Genomic DNA, 24,053 nt, shown 5'->3' on the forward strand with positions numbered 1-24,053 from the left:
CCCTCGTCATAGGATTCACCAGGCAAGAACACTGGAGTGGGTTGCCATTTCCTCATTTAGACTATTTACAATAGGCAAGACATGGAAACAACCTAAACGTCCATCAACAGATGAATGGATAATGAAAATGTGGTGCATACACACATTGGAATATTACTTGGCCACAGAAAAAGAATGAAATAATGTCATTTGCAACAACATGGATAGGCCTGGAGATTATCATACTAAGTGAAATCAGTCAGACAGACGAAGACAAATATGTAATGTCACTTTTCTGTGGAATCTAAAATTTGACAGAAATGAACTTATCTATGAAACCAAAACAGACTCAGGGACATAGAGAACAGACTTACGGTTGCCAAGGGGGAGGGATGGATTTGGAGGTTGGGGTTAGCAGAAACAAACTATCATATATAAAATGGATAAACAATAAGGTCTTACTGTATGGTACAGGGAACTAACTATATTCAGTATCCTGTGATAATCTATAACAGAGAAGAATATTTTTTAAAAATGTATATGTGTATAACCGAATCACTTTGCTTTACAGCAGAAATTAACACAACATTGGAAATCAACTATACTTGAGTAAAAAATAAAAGAAATACTATCTGAAGTAACCATAAACAGAAACATATATCTTAGGAAAAATATAAAAACTACCACTTTCGCTTGAATACTGCCATTTCAAATCATATTTACATTGACAAAGAATTCTGTTTGTCAAAAACATCTTCAGTAACACTAAGTATCTCAAAAGCCATATGAAATTACTTACGTTCAACCATTTTTGACCCACAAAACAGTAATTTCGTGTGGTTTAACCTACTAATGTGCTATAGATTTCATAATCGTGGAAGTATTTATGAGGCAATTCATTCCATACAAACTACTGTTCATTTGCTTGGAAAGGTTAAGTTTTTTTCTAATAGGCACCTGGATGATCCTTCACTAAGCAACTTTCACAAATTTCAAATAGTCCTTATTTAATTTTGGTGTTTATAACTACCAAATACTTATTACAGTGTTCAGAAATCAAAAAAAGTGAGTGCTAAAATAAGTTCACATACTATACCATACAGGAAAAAAAGTTTTAAATACTAAAAAAGTTGAGGGAATTTCCTGGTTGTCCAGTGGTTAGTCCCTGAGCTTCCACTGCAGAGGGTACAGGTTTGATCCCTGGTCTAGCAATCAAGATCTTGCTTGTTGCATGGCGAGGCCAATCAATAAATAAAATTTTAAAGTTGAAAAGTATACCTTGTAGGAAAAATATAAGTATTCAAATGAAACACCTGTCATAAAGCTAGACAAGTTCAATACTTTGTTCTATAGAAAACTGCGCTGTATAGTGTCAGACAAAAAATCTATGATTCATGCAACTTCCCTGCCCACTAACTTCAATCAATAGCCCCCAAATAAAAGTCAATGTGTGTTTTAATAATAACACAATGAATAATGCTAATGACAATATCATAAGATGATTTATTCCATACTGTTTCTCCCAAGAAGAATGATTTTCCTTCTAAAAGATAATGCATTACAGACTGAAGGAATCTGAAGACATTAAATTTTGAGGGTGTAAGAACAACAACAAGAAGAAAACCTGCAATGATACATCGCCTTTCAAGGTGAGGCGGCACTGTTTTCACGCCTTTATTTATTGTAACACACACACATGTATATAGAAGGTACTCCTTATGTTGAAAGGGTTGTATTGCCACATTTGTTTCCAGGAAGTCTTCAGGAAGAAGCAGGGTCCTGCAGTGCAACTACATCCAACTGTGACCCTAGTTTTAAGGAGCAAGACCGGCACCTGTCTTAACCAAAAGACATTGGGGGCGCCAGGCTTCAACAGTACATGAACCGTGAACTTCCAGATGTTCAAGCTCGTTTTAGAAAAGGCAGAGGAACCAGAGATCAAATTGCCAACATCTGTTGGATCATCGAAAAAAGCACGAGAGTTGCAGAAAAACATCTATTTCTGCTTTATTGATTACATCAAAGCCTTTGACTGTGTGGATCACAACAAACTGTGGAAAATCAGATGGGCATATCAGACAATATAACCTGCTTACTGAAAAATCTGTATGCAGGTCAAGATGCAACGTTAGAACTGGACATGGAACAACAAACTGGTTCCAAATCGGGAAAGGAGTGCATCAAGGCTGTATATTGTCACCCTGCTTATTTAACTTTTATGCAAAGTACATCGAGAGAAACTCTGGGCTGGATGAAGCACAAGCTGGAATCAAGATTGCTGAGAGAAATATCAATAACTTCAGATATGCAGATGATACCACCCTTACGGCGAAAGCGAAGAAGAACTAAAGAGCCTCTTGATGAAAGTGAAAGAGGAGAGTGAAAAAGTTGGCTTAAAACTCAACATTCAGAAAACTAAGATTATAATTGGTCCCATCACTTCATGGCAAATAGATGGGGAAACAGTGGAAATAGTGGCAGACTTTACTTTGGGGGGGGCTCCAAAATCACTGCAGATGGTGACTGCAGCCATGAAATTAAAAGATGTTCGCTCCTTGGAAGAAAAGTTATGACCAACCTAGACAGCATATTAAAAAGCAGAGACATTACTTTGCCAACAAAGGTCCATCTGGTCAAAGCTATGGTTTTTTCAGTAGTCATGTATGGATATGAGAGTTGGACTATAAAGAAAGCTGAGCATCAAAGAACTGTTGCTTTTGAACTGTGGTGTTGGAAAAGACTCTTGAGAGTCCTTTGGACTGCAATGAGGTTCAACCAGTCCATCCTAAAGGAAATCAGTCCTGAATATTCATTGGAAGGACTGATGCTGGAACTGAAACTCCAATACTCTGGCCACCTGATGTGAAGAACTAACTCATTGGAAAAGACCCTGATGCTGGGAAAGATTGAGATCAGGAGGAGAAGGGGACGACAGAGGATGAGATGGTCAGATGGCATCACCGACTCAATGGACATGAGTTTGAGTAAACTCTGGGAGTTGGTGATGGACAGGGAAGCCTAGTATGCCGCAGTCCATGGGGTCACAAAGAGTCAGACACAACTGAGCGAATGAACTGAACTGAACTGAACTAGGCTGTACAATAGAACCTGGAGTTCTGTCCTAGATATGGATCAGAAATGGGACAATTATACAGATTTGAAAAGGCCAGGATTCCCTAACCACAGTTCCTCAGCCATAGAAGGGTGACAGATGAGCCACAAAAAACCCAAGGCTGGCCACATATTGGGGATATGGAAGCAACCTAAATACACATCAATACACAAATGGATACATAAAATGTGGCATGGGACTTCCCTGGTGGTCCAGTTGTTAAGAATCCGCCTGCCAATGCAGGGGAAAGGGTCTGGATCCCTGGTGGGGCAAGATCCCACCTGCCACAGAGCAGTGAAGCCCATGCGCTCCAACCACTGAGTCCACACACTGCAACAGAAAGTAGCTTCCACTTGCCCCAGCTAGAGAAGGCCTGTGTGCAGCAACAAAGACCCAGAGCAACCAAAAATAAATAAATAATTTTTTTTTTAAAGAAAATGTGGCATGCACATACACTAGAATACTATTCAGCCTCTAAAAAGGAGGACATCGGTCGTCTGCAACAACATGGATGAACTCGGGGCATACTTATGCTCAGAGAAACAAGCCAGACATTGAAGGACAAATGGCAGGGCATGGGGGGGTGACTCCACCAATATGTGGGATCTAAAATAGGCAAACTCATGGAAGCATGAGTAGGATGAAAGAAGGTAGGGGAGGGAGAAACAGGAAGGTATTAGTCAAAAGGCACAAAGTTTCAGGAACTTTCCTGGTGGTCCAGTGGTTAGGACGCCATGCTCCCCACTGCAAGGGGCACCGGTTCTATCCCTGGTTGGGGAACTAAGAGAGTAAATCTTACGCATTTAAGTAAATCTCACCACAAGGGAAAAAAAAATCTCTTTTCTATTTAATTAAATTTGTAGCTATAGGAGATGATGGATGTTCACTAAATTTGCTGTGATAATCATTTCAAATCAAATCATTATGCCTGATGGCTCACCCCTGATGGCTCAATCAGTAAAGAAGTTGCCTGCAATACAGGAAAGCTGGGTTCAGTTCCTGGGTTGGGAAGATCCTTGGAAGAAGAAAATGACAACCTACTCTAGTATTCTTGCCTGGGAAACCCCATGGACAGAAGAGCCTGGCAGGTTAAGGTCCATGGGGTCACAGGAGTTAGACAGGACTTAGCAAGAAACCACCACCTTAAATGGATACAGTTCTGCATGTCAATTATATCTCAATAAAACTGGAAAAATGAAAACATTCGACTTGGGCAAACCGGATGCAAAGTTGACCCTAAATTGTGTGCTAATAAAGCCTGAGTTTACCCTTATTCACTCTTAGCAATAATTCTGTCTCTTCCACCGCAACAAACATTTTAAGAACATTCATCCAATAGTAACTGAAGTCAAAGAATTGCTCAAGACGAGTAACTTGTTTACAGTGACTATTCCTGGTAAATAAACATGTGCCGACTGAATTAAAAAATGAAAGAAGGAAAGAAATTTTTTTTTAGGGTAAGACATAAAAACTTCCAAACTACTGGTTTACTCCATCGTTTTGTGTTAATGAATTTTATCCAAAAAGGTTACATGCTTAACTCCTGTGAAATTCTCTTAAGGATTACCTGGCTTCTTCAAGGACTTTTCCCATCACTTTGTTTTTATCTCCCTGGTTAACATCTTCATTTAAATCAGTTCCACCAAAGATGATTCCAAAAGGAATTCCATTACCTGCAAAATTAGGATACTTAACAAAGCACAGTTTACCTTTAAAACACCCTCTCACTAATTATCCCCAAGCATTGATATAAAAAACCAAAGTTCCCAAAACATATGGACTGGGTCATGTTGTTTGTTCAATTACATCCACCTCCCCTGAATAGATTAGGTATCACCATTGTGAACATTACATGGGGTTACTCATGTGAGGCAAGGCCATTTTAAATCAATATGCTTTAAATTTTAACATATGAAAAATGTTGTTAGCTTCCATCTATCAAAGTCAAGTATAATCATAATTCAAAAAGACACAAGTACCCCAATGTTCACTGCAGCACTATTTATAATATTTAGGACATGAAAGGAACCTACATATCCACTGATAGATGAGTTGATAAAGAAGATGTGATATCACTGAGGAAAACAGAATTGAAAGAGACACATGTACCCCAGTGTTCATCACAGCACTGTTTACAATAGCTAGGATATGGAAGCAACCTAGATGTCCATTGGCAGATGAATGGATAAGAAAGTTGTGGCACATATACACAATGGAATATTATTCGGCTATTAAAAAGAACACAGTTGAATCAGTTCTATTGAGGTGGATGAAACTGGAGCCTATTATACAAAGTGAAGTAAGTCAGAAAGAAAAACACCAATATAGTATATTAACACATATATCAGAGAAGGCAATGGCACCCCACTCCAGTACTCTTGCCTGGAAAATCCATGGACAGAGGAGCCTGGTAGGCTGCAGTCCATGGAGCTACTAAGAGTCAGACACAACTTTCATTTTTACTTTCATGCATTGGAGAAGGAAATGGCAACCCACTCCAGTGTTCTTACCTGGAGAATCCCAGGGACAGAGAAGCCTGGTGGGCTGCAGTCCATGGGGTCGCTAGAGTCGGACACGACTGAGTGACTTCCCTTTCACTTTTCACTTTCATGCACTGGAGAAGGAAATGGCAACCCACTCCAGTGTTCTTGCCTGGAGAATCCCAGGGACGGGGAAGCCTGGTGGGCTGCCATCTATGGGGTCGCACAGAGTCGGACAACACATATATATGGAATTTAGAAAGATGGTAATGATGACCTTATGTGCAAGACAACAAAAGAGACAGATGTAAAGAACAGACTTTTGGACTCTGTGGGAGAAGGCGAGGGTGGGATGATTAGAAAGAGTAGCATTGAAACATGTATATTACCATATGTGAAACAGATGGCCAGTCCAAGTTCAATGTTTGACACTGGACACTCAAAGCTGGTGCACTGGGACAACCCAGAGGGATGGGATGGGGAGGGAGGTGTGAGGGGGGTTCAGGATGGAGGGACACATGTACACCCGTGGCTGATTCATGTCAGTGTATGGCAAAACCCACCACAATAATGTAAAGTAATTAGCCTCCAATTAAAATAAATTAATATTTTAAAGTTGTGATATATACATGTATATATATATACATATATATATAATGGAATATTACTCAGCCACAAAAAGTAATGAAACTGAGTCCGTTGTAGTGATGTGGATGAACTCAGAGTCTGTCATACAGAGTAAAGTCAGTCAGAAAAAGAAAAACAAATACTGTCTGTTAATGCATGAGGTTTTCCTGGTGGCTCAGTAGTAAAGAATCTGCCTGCTAATGCAGGAGATTCAAGTTTGATCCCTGGATTGGAAAGAATCCCTGGAGGAGGAAATGGTAATCCATTCCAGTATTATTGCCTGGGAAATCCCATGGACAGAGGCGTTTGATGGGCTATAATCCATGAGGGTCACAAAAGAGTCAGACATGACTTAGTGACTAAACAACAGCAATATTAACTCAAATGTTTGGAAGCTAGAAATATGGTACTGATGACTCTATTTGCAAGGCAAGAACAGAGCCACAGATGTAGAGAATGAACACGTGGACATAGCCAGGAAGGGGAGGGTGGGATGAACTGAAAGAGTAGCACTGACATATGTACACTACCAGGTGTGAAACAGACAGCTAGTGGGAGCCTGCTGCAGATCGCAGGGAGCTCAGCTCGGTACACTGTGATGACCTAGAGGGGTGGGATGGGGGAGGTGGGAGTGAGGCTCAACACGGAGAGGATATCTGAATACACACATTAAACAGCTAACTCACATTGTTGTACTGCAGAAACTAACACAACACTGTAAGCCAATTATCCTCCAATTAAAAATTAAAATTAAAATAAATAAATAAAGCCAAGTGTATCATCCCTGGGAAATGAGTTAATTTGGAACTGCTGGTGTTTATGACGGGAAAAGATGGCTTGAAATGTAGACCTGCTATTCATGATATCAGTCACCATGACGGCGAGGAACCAGGAGGGAAAGGAAAGAGACACAGACTGTATCTTTCAGGAACATGCAGTATGATGAATTACGGAGAGCACAAAGGTATGGGAACCAAAAATATCTGAGATGCTGCGAATGTCAAGTGCAAAAAGATTCCACCCCCTCCCTCCAGGAGCATATTTATTCTGAATGATGAGCCCTAAACTGATGGAAGGCACATTTCCTGCCTTGGTAATCTCAAAAGGCATGGAGCATGCACAGATCAAGTTAAACACGTGCTCATCAAATAGGGCTTCCCAGAAGGACTTCCAAAGGTCAATAAAAATTTCAAAAGAGCAAAAGCAAACCACTAAACAGACCAGATCTAATTTGAGTTCATACTGGGGTTTCTCAAACAAACCATCGCTGCTGCTGCTAAATCGCTTCAGTCGTGTCCAACTCTGTGCGACCCCATAGACAGCAGCCCACTAGGCTCCCCCGTCCCTGGGATTCTCCAGGCAAGAACACTGGAGTGGGTTGCCATTTCCTTCTCCAATGCATGAAACTGAAAAGTGAAAGTGAAGTCGCTCAGTCATATCCGACTCTTAGTGACCCCATGGATTGCAGCCTACCAGGCTCCTCCGTCCATGGGATTTTCCAGGCAAGAGTACTGGAGTGGGTTGCCATTGCCTTTTCCACTACAGAGATTCAACATTGCAACGAAAAGGTAGTGATCTTTCCTTGTATTTACCTTAGAAGTCTTTTGTCATGAAAAGGAGCAGATTTTATATTTTTTCTTTCTAGTGAAGTGCCTCTCATTTCACAGCCTTTAGATACTAAGCACTCTGACAATACACAGGAGGTACAGAAAGGCGGTAAGTAAAAAATTCAAATGAAAACTTTAAAAAGGAATTTAAGTAAAAAAAAAAAAATCAAGAGCATTTTGATGAACACAATGTGTGTAGTAAAATGATCAACATAAATTTCTCTGTACAAAGAATATCTGTGAAAAGATAAGCAGAAAAACCTAGCTGCCATTGCCTCTATGGAAAGAACCCCGGGTACTTCCCTGGTGGTCCAGTGATTAGGACTCATGCTTTCACTGCCAGGGGCACGAGTTCGATCCCTGGTCAGGGAACTAATATCCCACAAACTGTTTGGTGTGGCAGGGAAAAAAAAAAAGGAACCCAGAAGATCACAAATCTGGGATGGTAGAGAAACTTACTTTTTCTCTCTATAACATTTTATATTGCTTGCCTTTCTTACTATTGGCAGGTGTGACCTTTTCCAAAAATACACACAGCCAGACGTGGAAAAGCAGACCATGTAGAGAGGATTTACCTTCTGCCAGGGGCTTAGACTTTGGGGGATGTTAAGATTTTAGCACATGGGATGGACATGAACCTTTGGGGACCAGAGAAAGGTCTGTGGCAGTTAAAATAATGGCCCCGAAAGATGTCCATCCATAATTCCCGGGATCTGTGATTATGTTACACAGAAAGGAGAAATCAAGGTTTTGACAAATCTTTCCCTTTGTTTCTTGTTGAGAATAGGCTTTAGGCTTGAATCTAGCAAGGAACAGACATCAGGTGGCTTTAAGAAGCCAGGTTCAGGAAACCATGAGATTTTTTTTCTCAGCAGATGATTGGGAGTGACAAATGGTCAGCATAAGCACTGATTTTGAAAGATCACTAAGTTATGTGCTTAAATATACCATATGTATGTGTGCATGCTCAGTCATATTTGACTCTTTGCAACCCCATGGATTGCAGCCTGCCAGGCTCTGCTGTTCATGGGATTTCCCAGGCAAGAATGCTGGATGGGTTGCCATTTCCTTCTCCAGGGGATCTTCCCGGACCAGGGATTGAACCTTTGTCTCCTGCATCTCCTGCTTTGGCAGGCAGATTCTTTACCGCTGCACCATTGGGCGACACCTATATGGGAAAAGAGGGTCCTACTTCCTATGGTGCAGGAGCGGGAGACAGAGCTAGAAGATTAATAAGGCTGATGCTGGGAGGGATTGGGGGCAGGAGGAGAAGGGGATGACAGAGGATGAGATGGCTGGATGGCATCACTGACTCGATGGACGTGAGTTTGGGTGACCTCCTGGAGTTGGTGATGGACAGGGAGGCCTGGCGTGCTGCGATTCATGGGGTCGCAAAGAGTCAGACATGACTGAACGACTTAACTGAACTGATAGTGCAGGGAAACAGGAAGTCACCTTTGAAATTTCACAGCAGTGAAATGTCTGAAAATTTCAGAAGTTGATACATCTTGCTGAGTGAAGTGTTACTCCTGTATGATGATTACTATAGATAATGTAGGGCCTCAAGTGACACACTATCTCCTGAAAAGCTGCCACTGCCATGTCATTTAATTCATGTTTGGAAAAAGCCACTTGTGGCTCAACAACAAAATTATCTGTCTTGCCTCCACTCGGTAGCCACCGGGCTCTCAGTGAAGTCAAGCCGACCTTGGAAGGGAAAAGAAGAAATATCCAAAAATTGTAAATAAAGCCAAGAGAATGATTGCATGCACATCCTTTCAAGGTGCAAGAAAGCAGTGTTTAAAGGTTCCCTGTGGATTAGTTTTCTAAGACTGTTGTGTGACTTCAGTATTTACTATTAATTAAAAGTTCTTACTCTGTGAAGTTGTAGTTAGGAATAGACTAAGATAGTTATATAGGTAGTTGTAGAGTTCCCAGTAGGGAATTATAGATAGAGAGGGACACCTAGGGAACTTTGGGAGACCACTGTAAATTAACAAGCACTCAAGAAAAATACCAGGATTATTTTTCTAGATTCCACATATATGTGTTAATATGCAATATTTGTTTTTCTCTTCCTGACTTACTGCACTTTGTATGACAGATTCTAGATCCATCCACATCACTGCAAATGACTCAATTTCATTCATTTTTATGACTAATATTCCATTGTACATATGTGCCACATCTTTATTCTTCATCTGTCGTCGGACACTAGGCTGTTTCCTCATTGTGGCTATTGTAAATAGAGCTGCCAGGAACACTAGGGTACGTGGCCTTTTGAATTATGGTTTTCTCAGAGTATATGCCCAGTAATAGGATTGCTGGGTCATATAATAGCTCTATTTTTAGCTTTTTTAGGAGCCCCCATACTATTCTCCACAGTGGCTGTATCAATTTACATATGTGGAATCTGGAAAAATGGTACAGATGAACCTACTTCCAGGGCAGGAATAGAGATGCAGACATAGAGACCAGACATGTGGACATGGGGTGGGTAATGGCGGGGTGGGACGGGGTGTTGGACTAACTGGGAGAGTAGCAATGACACACACACACTACCATGTACAGAACACAGAGCTGGTGGGAAGCTGCTGTAGACAGAGAGCTTAGCCCGAAGCTTACAGGTGATTGCCCTGCTGGACACTAACCAGTTCTACAGCCAACCCCATCCTAATATTCTTTTAAAAACCTTATTATTTCTTTATTTTTGGCTGCACTGGATCTTCCTTGCCAAGTGCGGGCTTTCTCTACTGCCACAAGCCGGGGCCTCCTCTTTGTTGGGGTGCACGGGCTTCTCATAGCAGTGGCTCTCCTGCAGTAAGGCATGGGCTCCAGGGTGCATGGGCTTCAGTAGTTGCAGCACGCGAGCACAGTAGTTGTGAAACACAGGCTTAGTTGCCCCGAGGTGTGTGGGATCTTCCCATGCCAGGGATTGAACCTGTGTCCCCTGCATGGACAGGCAGATTTTTAACTACTGGACCACCAGGGAAGTCCTCATCCTAACAGTCTTTACTAAATTGCCCACTCAAGTCTCAGCTCCCCAAATGCTCTTTAAATTGGCTTTAGCATCTTAGTAGTTTCCTCATTAATAAATTGAGTAAACTCTCTCCTATGTGCTCACTTCTACATTTTGTGAAAGAGCCCCATTTTTAACTTTTGAACATTAGATTTTGAGTGAAGAAAAACACATCAAAAACATTCACGATAAGACTCTTAATGTAGTAAAAACAGCTTCGATATACATCCAATCTCAACTGGCGTAGTTACATCATTTTAGAAAATCCATCTGTTAAGAACAAACCAAAAAGATGATTGTGTTCCTTCCATTTTGGAACCGGATAAATGGGATAAACTGTTTCATCTATGTTTCAAGTTGACCTTATAGGCACTGCTGGTTTTCGTGACTGCTAGCATTTCATCCCGAAGAGAGGGGCTTACCTTGCAAAAGTCTGCCTCCTCTATACAAATGCAGAGCCACAGCTGCCTCCAAGTTTTCTGCCTTGATGAAGTTTGAGATTTCAGATGGACTTTCAAAGTCAAAGGCATCTTTCAGAATACACACATGACCTGCAGCTTCTAGATGGTCCCTTTATCAAAAAATAAACAGAAAAAAGATAGGAAAACAAAAAATTAAAATGGAACATGTTGCTGCTGTGGTCAAAACTTTAAATCAATCAAAAGATTCATTAAACCAAAAGTTAATAATACATATCTTCTGAATTGTCCTCTAGAAGCAATCCACCTAAAAGACATTCATCCATCAGCCTCAAATACCAAAACTGGGACTGGGACCAGGGCTGGGACCAAGGGTAGCAGGAAAGAAAGAGTAAATGTTAGTCGCTTCAGTTGTGTCTGACTCTTTGTGACCCCATGGACTATAGCCCACCAGGCTCCTCTGTCCATGGAATTCTCCAGGCGAGAATACGAGAGTGGGTTGCCATTCCATTCTCCAGGGGATCTTCCCAGCTCAGGGATCAAACCCAGTCTCCTGTATTGCAGGCAGATTCTTTATCATCTGCACCACCAGAGAAGTTCCATCAACCCAAATAGAGATCAGTATAAAATTACAGTCCATACCCCTCATAATACAATTGGGCTTTTCCATACACAAAATGGTGATCAACTTTTTAATGTGATCATCTTTTCAATGTAGACTATTTGGAAAGTCTGCCATAGGCTTCAAGAAATAAACACTACTATACTGGGGAAACAGGCACAAGCTCTTCTGTGGGCAAAGTAGCAACCACTAGCAGATTTATTTTTATTTTTATTTTTTTTTTTAATTCACGGACACTTGCATGCCCTGCACGTGCGGCCTGGGCCTGGGCCAGGGCCCGAAGCAGCATGGGCATGGTCAGGCAGCACATCTTGAAGCGCGGCCACTCCGTCCGGTGCAGCGCAGCCCGTCCGCCGAGAGGCCCCACTAGCAGATTTAAAATGCACAAACTCTGTGATCAAATAACTTCCCTTCTCAGAATTGACCTAAAAGCACACTAGGGTACGAGTGCAACACATGCATCCAAGAATAAGCACTGAGGAAGCAAAAAAGTAAGCACATGTCCTCAGTGTGCAACAGGAGGGGACCAGTTATATTACAGTGAGTATGAGGCCATCAAGCCCTGATGCTGTGAAGAAAATGCAGATCACTGTGACATTATTTAGAATGAACTCAATACACACTGTTAATGAAAAGAGAGCAAAGTGAAGAACCCTGTGTATATATAGCATGTGTGCATAGAATATCTGTAGAAAGATTTAGAAGAAATAGGTAACAATGATTCTGTCCAAAGAGATCCAGGGACCAGAGCTTTTTTGCACGGCTAGACCCTTTTGCATGGCTAGATACTTTGACCAGGTACATACATTATTTTTAATATAGTAAGTCCCTAACGTACATATGAGTTCCATTCTGAGAGCATGTTCGTAAGTCCAATTTATTGGTAAGTCCAACAAAGTTAGCCTGAGTACCCAGCTAATACTATCAGCTATATATTACTGTACTGTAATAGGTTTGTAATACTTTTCACACAAATAATACATAAAAAGGAAACAAACACAAAAAAATAGAGAAAACATTTTTAACCCTATAGTACAGAACCTTGAAAAGTACAGCAGTAACAGTTACATGACTGCTGCTTTTGCACTTGCTTCCAGACTTCCTGGGCTTGAAATAAAGATACTGCACCTCTGTCCTCCATATAGTACTCACAGTAAAGTACACAAAAGCATAACCAACTTGTAGACAATGCACACATGTGACAATGTATGCCAGACACAGGACTAACTTATGGTTAGACATGTGAATGCACACTCTGCAGTTTTTAAAATCTGCAATGTTCATAAGTGGAACTTCTTGTAATTGCTTGAGGTGTATGTGTGTGAGCATGTGAATGTACAGCCAATCCAACTTGGCCTCTCCCTTGATTAAAACCCTCAAATGGCTAAGAGTAGAGAGCTCAATTGTCAACTCTGCGAGAATGGGGCATGCATCTGTCTTGCTTACTGAATAAAGCAAGCAGTGATGGCTGGATGTGTCTCTGGGATCAAGTCCAAGTGCCCTAGCCTAGCACACAGTGCCCTTCATATCCCACTTCCCCTGCAAGGCCAAGTGCATCCCACTCTTGCCATCCTTAGCTCCAGTCCTGCCCTTCCATCTGGAGGATGTCCAATGCATCATGCCTTCTGAGCCCCCTGACATGGCCCCAACATTCCCCAACACCAGCCCCCTTCAGTGAAATTTGACAGCCTCTGCTCCTAATGCAGCTGTCCCCTCACTATTTCCATTGTGCTCCAAGCCTATCGCTACCACCATCCCTCTGGGCTGCAGTCATATGAGCAAGGCAGTCACATCATACTTAGAGCTCCTATTACAGAACTGAAAACCAACAAGGACCTGCTATAGCACAGGGGACTCTATACTCAATATCTTGTAATAATCTATAACGGAAAAGAATCTGAAAAAAGAATATATAGCTATGATTGAATCACTTTGTTGTACACCTGAAATGAACACAACACTGTAAATCAACTATACTCCAAAAACAAAATCGGAAAAGAACAAACAGAAAAACACAAAATCAGCACATTAGTGGCAATCAAGGACACTTAAAATTACTCTTGAAAAGTTCTTAAATCATCCAGAAGGTACTGGAGTACAAAGTTCAAACCTAACACAGCCATTTTCCCCCTAATTCCAGAGATAATAAAAATGGTTATTCTTCAGCTGAACATCAGAGGAGTTAGCTGGGTGGCACTTAGGAGCAATATTGTATCAAATAATAAGAGTAAACATAGAAGAACAAGGATCTAGAACATTTAATCCAAATGATCATAAAATGACCAACTTCCTTACACAGGGGGCGCCTCAGGAGAACTCAGGTCTTCAGAAGATACATTAGATTCAAATCTTCAAGCCCACCTCCACTCTGGGAAATATGGCGAGAATCATCACCGATACTACTACGTGAATGATGAATTTTTTCTCTCTCTTTGTTTTCTCTTTTGTGTTGTAAATTAAATGCAAGGCTGCAGCTATCACCTTGCCAAGAAAGAAAAACTAAGGTCTGGAGACTTGAGTTGGCTTCTGTTCTTACAACATATTGAGTATCTTTATCTTGTCATTTCTGCTGTTAATGCTGATTGACCACTGTCACTGCCCCCTACCCCCCGACCACCCCCCAACCCCCTACCACCACCACCTAACCCCCTCAACTCCTTTAGAAATGATGATGGTAACTGTTAAGCAGAACCAGGATAGAAGCCTGCAGGCTGTCTAGTTATCTGCTCACTTCAGCCTAAAAATACATATCATGCAAAAATAAGGACACCACAAACTTCAGAGTATAACTGTGAAATGACTGTTATTCCATCTTTAAAACTCTAAAATGAGAAGCCAAAAACAAAGGTGTTGGGAAATGGAAAGGAAACAGTTTGAATTCTACTTAGGAAATTTATACCTGAGAGATTTCTGGCTGATGCAGAATCTACAGGGCAGGGCATATTGGATTGGGTGACGGGATATAGACAATGCCTTGTTCTTTGTCTATTAAACGCATTTTCAAATGGCATTTCAACACTAGCTTTATGATCTCATAAATATTTAAAAATAGTCTTTTTTTTTTTTAATCTTAATTCTCTATGGACCAAGACTTGAGCCTTGTTTTCTGCCGATTTGTATCAGGTTGGCCAAAAAGTTCTTTCTGGCTTTTCCATAAGATCTTAAGGAAATAACACTTTTAAATTGCTTTGTCCTTGTTCCTTCTGGGGCTCCGGGGCACAGGAGCCTTTCTGTTCAGCTTCCATGACTTCCACTGAGTTCCAAAAGTCAGGTTCAAACAGTTGCCAGTCAGAGAAGGAAGGGGATACAGAGGCAAGAGAGGAACAGCCAAGAAGCAACTGTTTGCTTCTGGTCAAAGTTTAAGATTACCTGAGTACAGGCCATGAATACACCCTAATCCTATCCTGGTTTGAGATTAACTGAGTACAGGCCATGCACACACCCTAATCCTATCCTGGTTTGAGATTAACTGAGTACAGGCCATGCACACACCCTAATCCTATCAACAACACTACCCTTGGACCATTGCTATAAAAATCCTCACCAAATTCTTCAGGGTTGGGACACAGAGTTTCAAGGGCTCCCCTTTGCCTGGGAAAGCAATAAAGCTATTCTTTTCTACTTCACCCAAAACTCTGTCTCCGAGATTTGATTTGTTAGGGGAACCACTGACTGAAACCACCTGCCCTGGCCAGGCACCATAGTAACCACTTACGTGAGTTCTGTTAAACAGGAGGTCCTCAAAAGGAATGTAGAACTAACAAGTTAGCATCAACCAGAAGAATTCAGGAAAAGTCAAAAGGAAAGAGGAGACGCCAGTACCTAAGTCCTACCAACCTCCCAGAATCCTTCTCACTGGAATCTATCTTGGCTGAGCCATGCAATCGCCATCAGGAAGGACCCTGAGTCAGAATTATCGGCCAGAGACAACCTGGAAACTAGCCTCATTACCATAAAACCTGAGACTGCGAATCACGTGGCAGAGCAGTTCTCCTGGGTTCTCTTACCCTGCTGCTCCCCATCCAAGTCCCCTTCCCAAAAAAGTCTCTTGCTTTGTCAGCACATGTATTTCCTCCAACAATTCATTGCCACGTGTTAGACAAGAGCCCACTCTCAGGCCCTGGAAGGGATCCCCCTTCCTGCAACAGATTTGGCACCAGCGCACAGAGGCTGACCTTTCAGCATCACTGGGCTTCCCCAGTAGCCCAGCAGGTAAAGAATCTGCCTGCAATGCAGAAGACCCCGGTTCAATTCCTGGGTCGGGAAGATCCACTGGAGAAGGGATAGGCTACCCACTCCATTATTCTTAGGCTTCCCTGGTGGCTCAGCTGGTAAGGAATCTGACTGCAATGTGGGAGGCCTGGGTTTGATCCCTGGGTTGGGAAGATCCCCTGGAGAAGGAAACAGCTACCCACTCCAGTATTCTGGCCTGGAGAATTGGGGTCGCAAAGAGTCAGACATGACTGAGTGACTTTCACTCTTCACTTGTCATGAGTAATAACTTGATTCAACTAATAAATTCCCCAAGCACCTGTTATGTCCCAGGAACTCTGGCTTATTTGGCTTAACGAAGGCTTTTTTTTTTTTGAGAACAAAAGCATCTCCAACAAATTAAGAGACTTTGAGCATGTTCTAGAAATTGACTAAACCTCCTTGCACATCCCTGACTCAAGATTCAAAGATTCAGTAGGACTCTATCTGCTTCCACTTGGCTGAAAGCCATCATATTTAACTGAGTGCACAAACAGAGCTTAATCATTTGTGTGTTTAGCCTATGTGGATTTTGATAAGCTATGATGTCTCCATTAAAAAAAAAAAAAAAGGCAAGAAAAACTGATACAGGGCAGGCCGCACGAACTGCATCCCATTCCATAGCCATGAGCCCCTGCATGATCCTGAGACAGGAAACAGGAATCTAATATTTCTTAAGGCCATCTCACCTTGTGGGCCTCTAAGTGTGAGCAGGTGGCGGGGCCCACTGATTCTCATAGAACATTGCACCTAATGTCAACCTGGTGTTGACATTACTGTCCCGTGATGTCAACCTGGCTCAACTATGGTTCACCTGGGGGGAAAGAATGTCGTGTCACTGGTGGGGTAAGCTACCTGTGTTGAAGTGTAAGATGTCACACTCTGATACTATTTCAGGGAGTTCTGAGACGTGGGACTTCCCAGGTGGTCCAGTGGTTGACAGTCTACTTACCAATGCAGGGGACATGGGTTCAATCCCTGGTCCGGGAAGATCCCACATGCCTAGGCGCAACTAAACCTGTGTGCCACAACTACTGAGCCCACAAGCCACAACTACTGAGCCTGCACCCTAGACCCCTAGCTCTGCAACAAGAGAAGCTACCACAATGAGAAGCCCGTGCACCACCATGAAGAATAGCCCCTGCTCACTGCAACTAGAGAAAGCCCATGTGCAGCAACAGAGACCCGGTGCAGCCAAAAATAATTAAGTAAATAAAAACTTTTTTAAGAAAGGAAGTTCAGATAAGTTAAGAGAAACCATGCTGGTCTTGAAACCATGATGAAGCTCAGCAAGATGAAGACCTGTCAAGGCAATGCCCACATGAACCCGTGAGCCCCAGCTCAGGAGAGTAAACTGGAGAGAACACTGCCCCCCTTGCCTCTCCATAAATGCAGTGAGATAATAACAGCACATTTGTGGGACATGGTGTTACCTTGCATATTATCTCCTTTGGTGAGTTCTGCAAACTGTAAAGTGAATCTACTTTTTAATGTGATTCTAGTGGATTCTTATACTTGAGAGATAACTGTTAGGAAGTCACTCTTTTTAAAATAATGCAAACATATAGTCACAAAACAGGTAAAGCATCTAGATCAGGTCTCCTGAACCCAAAAGACTACTGAGCTCAGACTGATGAAGTAAATGAACTTGGGGCGAAGGGGAGACAACAAGAAATGAGGGGTCCTACATCAAATGGAAGAGACAGGTCCCATCTGCAGGGTGAGTCCTACATTGTCTAATAATAAAGCCAACTGAGCACTGCAAATGTGGCAAGTCGAAAAAAGATGTGCTGAGTGTAAAATATATGTACAGGGACTTCCCTGGTAGTCCAGTGGCTAAGACTGCACTCCCAATGCAGGGGGCCTGGGTTTGATCCCTGGTCAGAGAACTAGATCCCACATGCTACAACTAAGAGTTCGCATGCCACAGCTAAAGATCTTGCATGCCACAACTAAGACCCAGTGCAATCAAATAAATGAATACAGCGCAATCATAATTTTTGTATTGACAACATGTTGAAATAATATGTGGATATACTGAGTTCATAAGACCGTATTATTAAAATTAATTTGATCTGTTTCTGCTTTGTTTAAAGTGACTACTAGAATGTTTTAAATGACACAGTGGCTCCCTTTATGTCTAAACACATGGATTACATCCTCTTCAGCTCTAGAACTCCTTCATGGATCACTGCCTTGTCGTGGAGAAGAGGGTTGCATAGCAATGAAGCTGTGAGCCATGCCATGCAGGGCCACCCAAGGTGGACGGGTCACAGTGAAGAGTTCTGACAAAACGTGGTCCACTGGATGAGGGAATGGCAAATCGCTCCAGTATTCTTACTGAGAGAACCCGATGGACAGTATGAAAAGGCAAAAAGATACGACACCAGAAGATGAGCCCCCCAGTTTGGAAGGTGTCCAGTATGCTACTGGGGAAGAGCGGAGGGCAATCATGAATAGCTCCAAAAAGAGTGACGTGGTTGGGCCAAAGTGGAAACGACACTCACTTGTGGATGTGTCTGGTGATGAAAGTAAAGTCTGATGCTATAAAGAGCAATACTGCATAGGAACCTGGAATGTCAGGTCCATGAATCCAGGTAAACTGGACAGGATCAAGCAGGAGATGCAAGAGTGAACATCGACATTTTAAGGATCAGTGAACCAAAATGGATAGAAATGGGCAAATTTAGTTCAGATGACCATTATATCTACTATTGTGGGCAAGAATCCCTTAGAAGAAATGGAGTAGCCCTCAGTCAACAAAAGTGTCCAAAATGCAGTACTTGGGTGCAATCTTAAAAATGACAGAATGATCTCTGTTCATTTCTAAGTAAACCATTCAACAACACAGTAATCCAAGTCAATGCCCCAACCACAAATGCTGAAAAAGCTGGAGTTGATTGGTTCTATGAAGACCTACAAGACCTTCTAGAATTAACACCAAAAAAAGATGTCCTTTGCATCATAGGGGATTAGAATGCTAAAGTAGGAAGTCAAGGGATACCTACAACATTTATTTTTCCCTTAAACCTTCAAAAATGGATGCTTTTGAACTGTGGTGTCAGAGAAGACTCTTGAGAGTCCCTTGGACTACAAGATCAAACCAGTCAATCCTAAAGGGAATCAGTCCTGAATATTCACTGGAAGCTGAAACTCTAATACTTTGGCTACTTGATGTGAAGAACTGACTCACTGGAAAAGACTCTGATACTGGAAAAGATTGAAGGCAGGAAGAGAAGCAGAGACAGCGGATGAGATGGTTGGATGGCATCACTGACTCGATGGACATGAGTTTGAGCAAGCTCTGGGGGGTGGTGATGGACAGAGAAGCCTAGCTTGCTGCAGTCCATGGGGTCACAAAGAGTCAGACACAACTGAGTGACTCAACTGAACTGAACTAAAACTTCAAAAGTTCAGAGGTCTGCTTTTCCTCTTTCCTTTACTGGTAAGTATCAATAAAGCTTTCACTCTGAAATATGTCACCTCTGTCAACTAAAAATTGGCACTTGCCAAGAGCATTTGCCAGTTTCTACATAGCTCAGTTGGTAAATCATCTGCCTGCAATGCAGGAGACCTGGGTTCAATTCCTGGGTCAGGAAGATTCCCTGGAGAAGGAAATGGCAAAGCACTCCAGTATTCTTGCCTGGAGAATCCCATGGACAGAGGAGCCTGACAGGCTACAGTCTATGGGATCGAAAGAGTCGGACACGACTTAGCGACTAAACCACCCCCACCACCACCAAACAAGAACAAGGGCATTTGCCATCTGCTTCTGTGGAGATTGAACCCTGTGCTGATGCAGCTATTGATCTTCAATACAGGCTGAGGGAATCCAAGGTGGAATGAGACACTCTGTGTTCCAGGGAATCTGGTGGAACAGGTCTTTAGATAGATAGATATTTCCAGGAACTGATATCATGATCCCAAACTTTGTATCTCTTCATATCTAGGAAAGCACTAAATCCCTTCATGGTGACATCGGCTTCTCATGACTAGCAGAAAACCTTGTGTAAAGTAAGTGCTCAATTGCATTGAACTCCCCTATTGACCTTCCTTCTTCCCATTGCCTCTTTGGAGCAGTCTCTCAGAGCTATCAGAGGTGCTGTCTCCCAGGCTGCAGCCCTCATTTTACCCCAAATAAAACTTAGCTCGCAACTCTCACGTTGCACTTTTTTGTCGACACTTCGATAACATCCATTTCCACTTCCCCTCTTCCTTGAACATCCGCATCCCTCATTTCAGTGTGAAGCACTCAACTCCAGGATCCAATCAGAGCTTGCCACCTATGCATACAACCAGCCCAGGGCAGGCACTCTGGAACTTGGGACTGCACTTTCAGGGACTCAGACTTGTGTTTCTTGCTGAAAGTGAAAGTGAAGTCGCTCAGTTGTGTCCGACTCTTTGCAGATCCCATGGACCGTAGCCTACCAGGCTCCGCCATCCATGGGATACCGTCCATGGGATTTTCCAGGCAAGAATACTGGAGTGCACTGCCATTTCCTTCTCCAGGGGATCTTCCCAACCCAGGGATCAAACCCAGGTTTCCTGAACTGCAGACAGACACTTTACTGTCTGAGCCACCAGGGAGAGTTCTGTTTCTTGCTGGGCTTGAACTGAATAGATATAGAGTTGGGAGGTGCCAGCAAAGAAAACCTGACAAGCATGGGAAGTGGATACAAGACAGAGAGAGCAACTGACTCTCGTCCATACTATCTTAAAAGTAACATCATGCCCGAAGTCTGCCCTACCTTCAGACTTTTTATAGGATAAGCAGCTAAATCCCTTTCCTTGTCCATGTGATTAGGGTTGGGTTTTCAGTGACATGAGGCTGCAAATCTCTGTTACTATTATAGACCATCAGATTAGAGCCTTTCTTGTTCCTGATCTAAAATCCTGTCTAGCTTCTCATAAACCATCAGGGTCTCTAATCACAGAGGTGATCTTTCCCCGAGGCCCTTCATCCCTTCCACAGCAACAGTACTCTGACCTCAGAGGGTCACAAAGCCCCTCCCTGTCCCCTATTTCTTGTTTGTAGAAAAAGGCTTTCGTTTCCTAGACCCTCCCCAAGTTCCAAAGAGCAGACTCAAGCAGTTATTAATTAGGGAAGGGAGGGAACATAAAATAGAAGCAACCATCAATTGCTCAAAACAAAACAAAAAAGTAATAAAGAAAAAATTTTTAAAGAAAAATAAACTCCCAAAAATAGAAAATAAAATAAGAAAGGATAATTTAGTGATAAAGCAAGAGTCCTGCTTACAGACATAGAGAACAAACTTACAGGTTGCCCAGAGGATGGATGAAGGGAAAGGATAGTTCCAAAGTTTGAGATTGACTTATACACACTGTTGTATTGTAAATGAATAGTCAACAAGGACCTATTGTATAGCACAGGGAACCTGCTCAGTGCTATGTGGCAGCTTGGATGACAAGGGAGTTTAGGGGAGAATGGATACATGGATATGCATGTCTGAGTCCCTTCACTGTTCACCTGAAACTATCACAGCGTTGCTTGTTAATCAGCTATACCCCAGTACAAAATAAAATGTTTTAAAAAAGGAAAATTATAGCAGCAACAACAAAAAGAAAACCGGATATCTCAAGTTAAGGAATTGAGGACTTTTCTATGTATTGGGAAGATGCAAGAGTCTGGGCTTGGTGAAATCATTCCTTTGGTATGCACCTCAGCTATCTGGGGCCAGTATCCTCAGTTTTCACATCCTGAGATTCCTCAGGCTGCAGTCTGATGTCTGCTAGTAATAGATGGCAGGTATTTTTTCCTTCCTGAGTGTCCTCAGGGCTCACCAGCTCACCATCAGTGGCGGCTGCAATCACCAATGACTGTGACGTCCTTGTCTACTGGTATGGCAGGAAATATTCAATTTTTTACATCTCTTACATCATCTCTCTCCTCTGCTACATCATCCCAGGTCCTTCCAAATCATTTTCAAGCCTGTACTCTCCCTTTGTTCCTATGTCACCCACCTCAGTCCCTCACTCCCAAATCTTGCTAGCATTCAATCCAGAACCTTCACCTGGAAGCTGCCCTCTCTTGCTAACTCTTCAGATGCCTCCACTTCTCAACTCCACAAGCTGCTTCCTGTGTCAGGGCATCCCCACAGGCGGGTCCCTTGGCCAGAAATGCTGTTCCCAACCTTTCTCCCTCTTCATCCAATTAACCCACAGGTTTTAAGCTCCAGCTTAAAAAGTTATTTCTCTTGGGATTTTTCCAGTGACCCAGCGGTTAAGGTTCCATATTTCCAATGCATAGGGCGTGGGTTCCATCCCTGGTTGGGGAACTAAGAGTCCACGCGCTGTGCAGTGTGGCCAAAGTAAATAAATAATAAAAAATAAATAAAAAGTTTTTTTCTCATATGCAAACATTCACAGCAGCCCTAGTCATAGTAGCTAGTTAAGTGCAAACAACTCAAATGTCCTTCAGCTGATGGATGGACAAGCAACATGTGATATGGCCATAAATGGAATATATTATTCCGCTATAAAAGAATTAAGTACTGATGCATTCTGCAGAGCCTTCAGAAAGGACCATATAGAGTATGATTTCATTTATATGAGATGTCCAAAAAAGGCAAATCCATGGGGACAGAAAGATTATTGGCTGCCTGGAGCTTGGGGAGGGGCACTGGGGGGCGGAGGGGAAGATGACAGTTAATGGGTCTGGGGTGCCTTTTGAGATGGTTAAAAATGTTCTGAAATGAGATAGTGGTGATGGTTGTGTGACTTTATGAATATACTAAAAACCACTGAATTGGATGCTTTAAAAGGGTGAATTTTATGGTATGTGAATTATATCTCAATTAAAAAAACTGCATGAGAAAGGAAAAGCTATTTCTCTGGGGAGCCTCCCAGACCCTCTAGAAATAGGTCTGTCTTTTGAACACACTCTTGTGTGTGTGTGTGTGTGTGTGTGTGTGAGCGCACTCAATCATGTCCAACTCTTTGTAACCCCATGGACTGTAGCCTGCCAGGGTCCTCTGCCCATGGAATTTTCCAAGCAAGAATAATGGAGCAGGTTGCCATTTCCTACTCCAGGGGATCTTTCTGACCCAGGGATCAAACCCACGTCTCTTTCGTCTCCTGCATTGGCAGGTAGAACACACTCTTTCCACCTGGCAGTTCTTCCTAGCATTGATCATATTGTAATTAAAGAATCCGTGTGATTGTACATTCGTGCTAGAATGCCGAAACCTTCTTTCAAATGACGGCATAGCGTTGAGCTGATGTGCTAAAAATTCTCTGGCTGAGCAGCTGCTGGCTTCTGCAGGGCTAACCTGTCTTCCTCTGTTCCAGAGCCTTCCCAGCTCTGTGCCCCTGGAGATGTGCAATAATAAATATTTGCTGAATGAAAACAATAAGCAACAATGATTTTATCAGGGGAAAAGATGAAAGCCTTTTCTCACTGACTTAATGTACACCTGCAGTTTCTGAAACTGGGCAGGACCCTGTGGGGCTTCCGGGTATGGAAGCCTTTATAAGAAATAGGCTTCATACAGCCTCGGTGACCTTCTCTGAGGTCCAAAGAGCAGGTTCAAATAGTTGTTCATCAGGGAAGGGAGGGGTTGCGGAGACAAGGGAAGAGCAGTCAAGAAACAATACTGCAGCTGTGGGACAGGGTCCTGGTTCCATGTCAAGGGGTACATAGAACAGTATCTTTGAACTCTTCTGCAGAGCCAAACCCCCAGCAACACTTGGTGGTTACAGCAGAATTCAGACCTATACCAGCAGAGGGTCCCTGGGCAGTAGGGTCAGGACTGTACTACATGTGATATTTGCTTTCCTCCTTTTTTTTCCCCCTCCAGTGCATTTCCACAAAGTCTTCTGTTTGCTTCTGTTATCTAAACTACTTCCCATCAAATAAAATCACACTGTGTTTCAGATGGAGGAAAAAGAGAACACACAACCACACACTCCTGTACAAA

At 42.5% G+C, this 24,053-nt stretch overlaps 1 protein-coding gene across 3 annotated transcripts in view; it reads right to left on the minus strand.

Annotated features, from left to right (window-relative positions):
• The window catches only part of GLT1D1 (glycosyltransferase 1 domain containing 1), a 117,514-nt gene that overhangs the window by 86,185 nt on the left and 7,276 nt on the right, over positions 1–24,053 (minus strand). For all 3 annotated transcript variants that reach the window (XM_005217659.5, NM_001192447.1, XM_024977227.2), the window contains exons 2-3: positions 11,247–11,395; positions 4,659–4,764 (exon numbers count right to left, since the gene is read on the minus strand). In XM_005217659.5, coding sequence (XP_005217716.1) covers positions 4,659–4,764; positions 11,247–11,395 — 255 coding nt within the window. The remainder of the gene's footprint in view (positions 1–4,658; positions 4,765–11,246; positions 11,396–24,053) is intronic.

Source organism: Bos taurus, chromosome 17 (assembly GCF_002263795.3).
Source record: "Bos taurus isolate L1 Dominette 01449 registration number 42190680 breed Hereford chromosome 17, ARS-UCD2.0, whole genome shotgun sequence".
NCBI classification, from domain to species: domain Eukaryota; kingdom Metazoa; phylum Chordata; class Mammalia; order Artiodactyla; family Bovidae; genus Bos; species Bos taurus.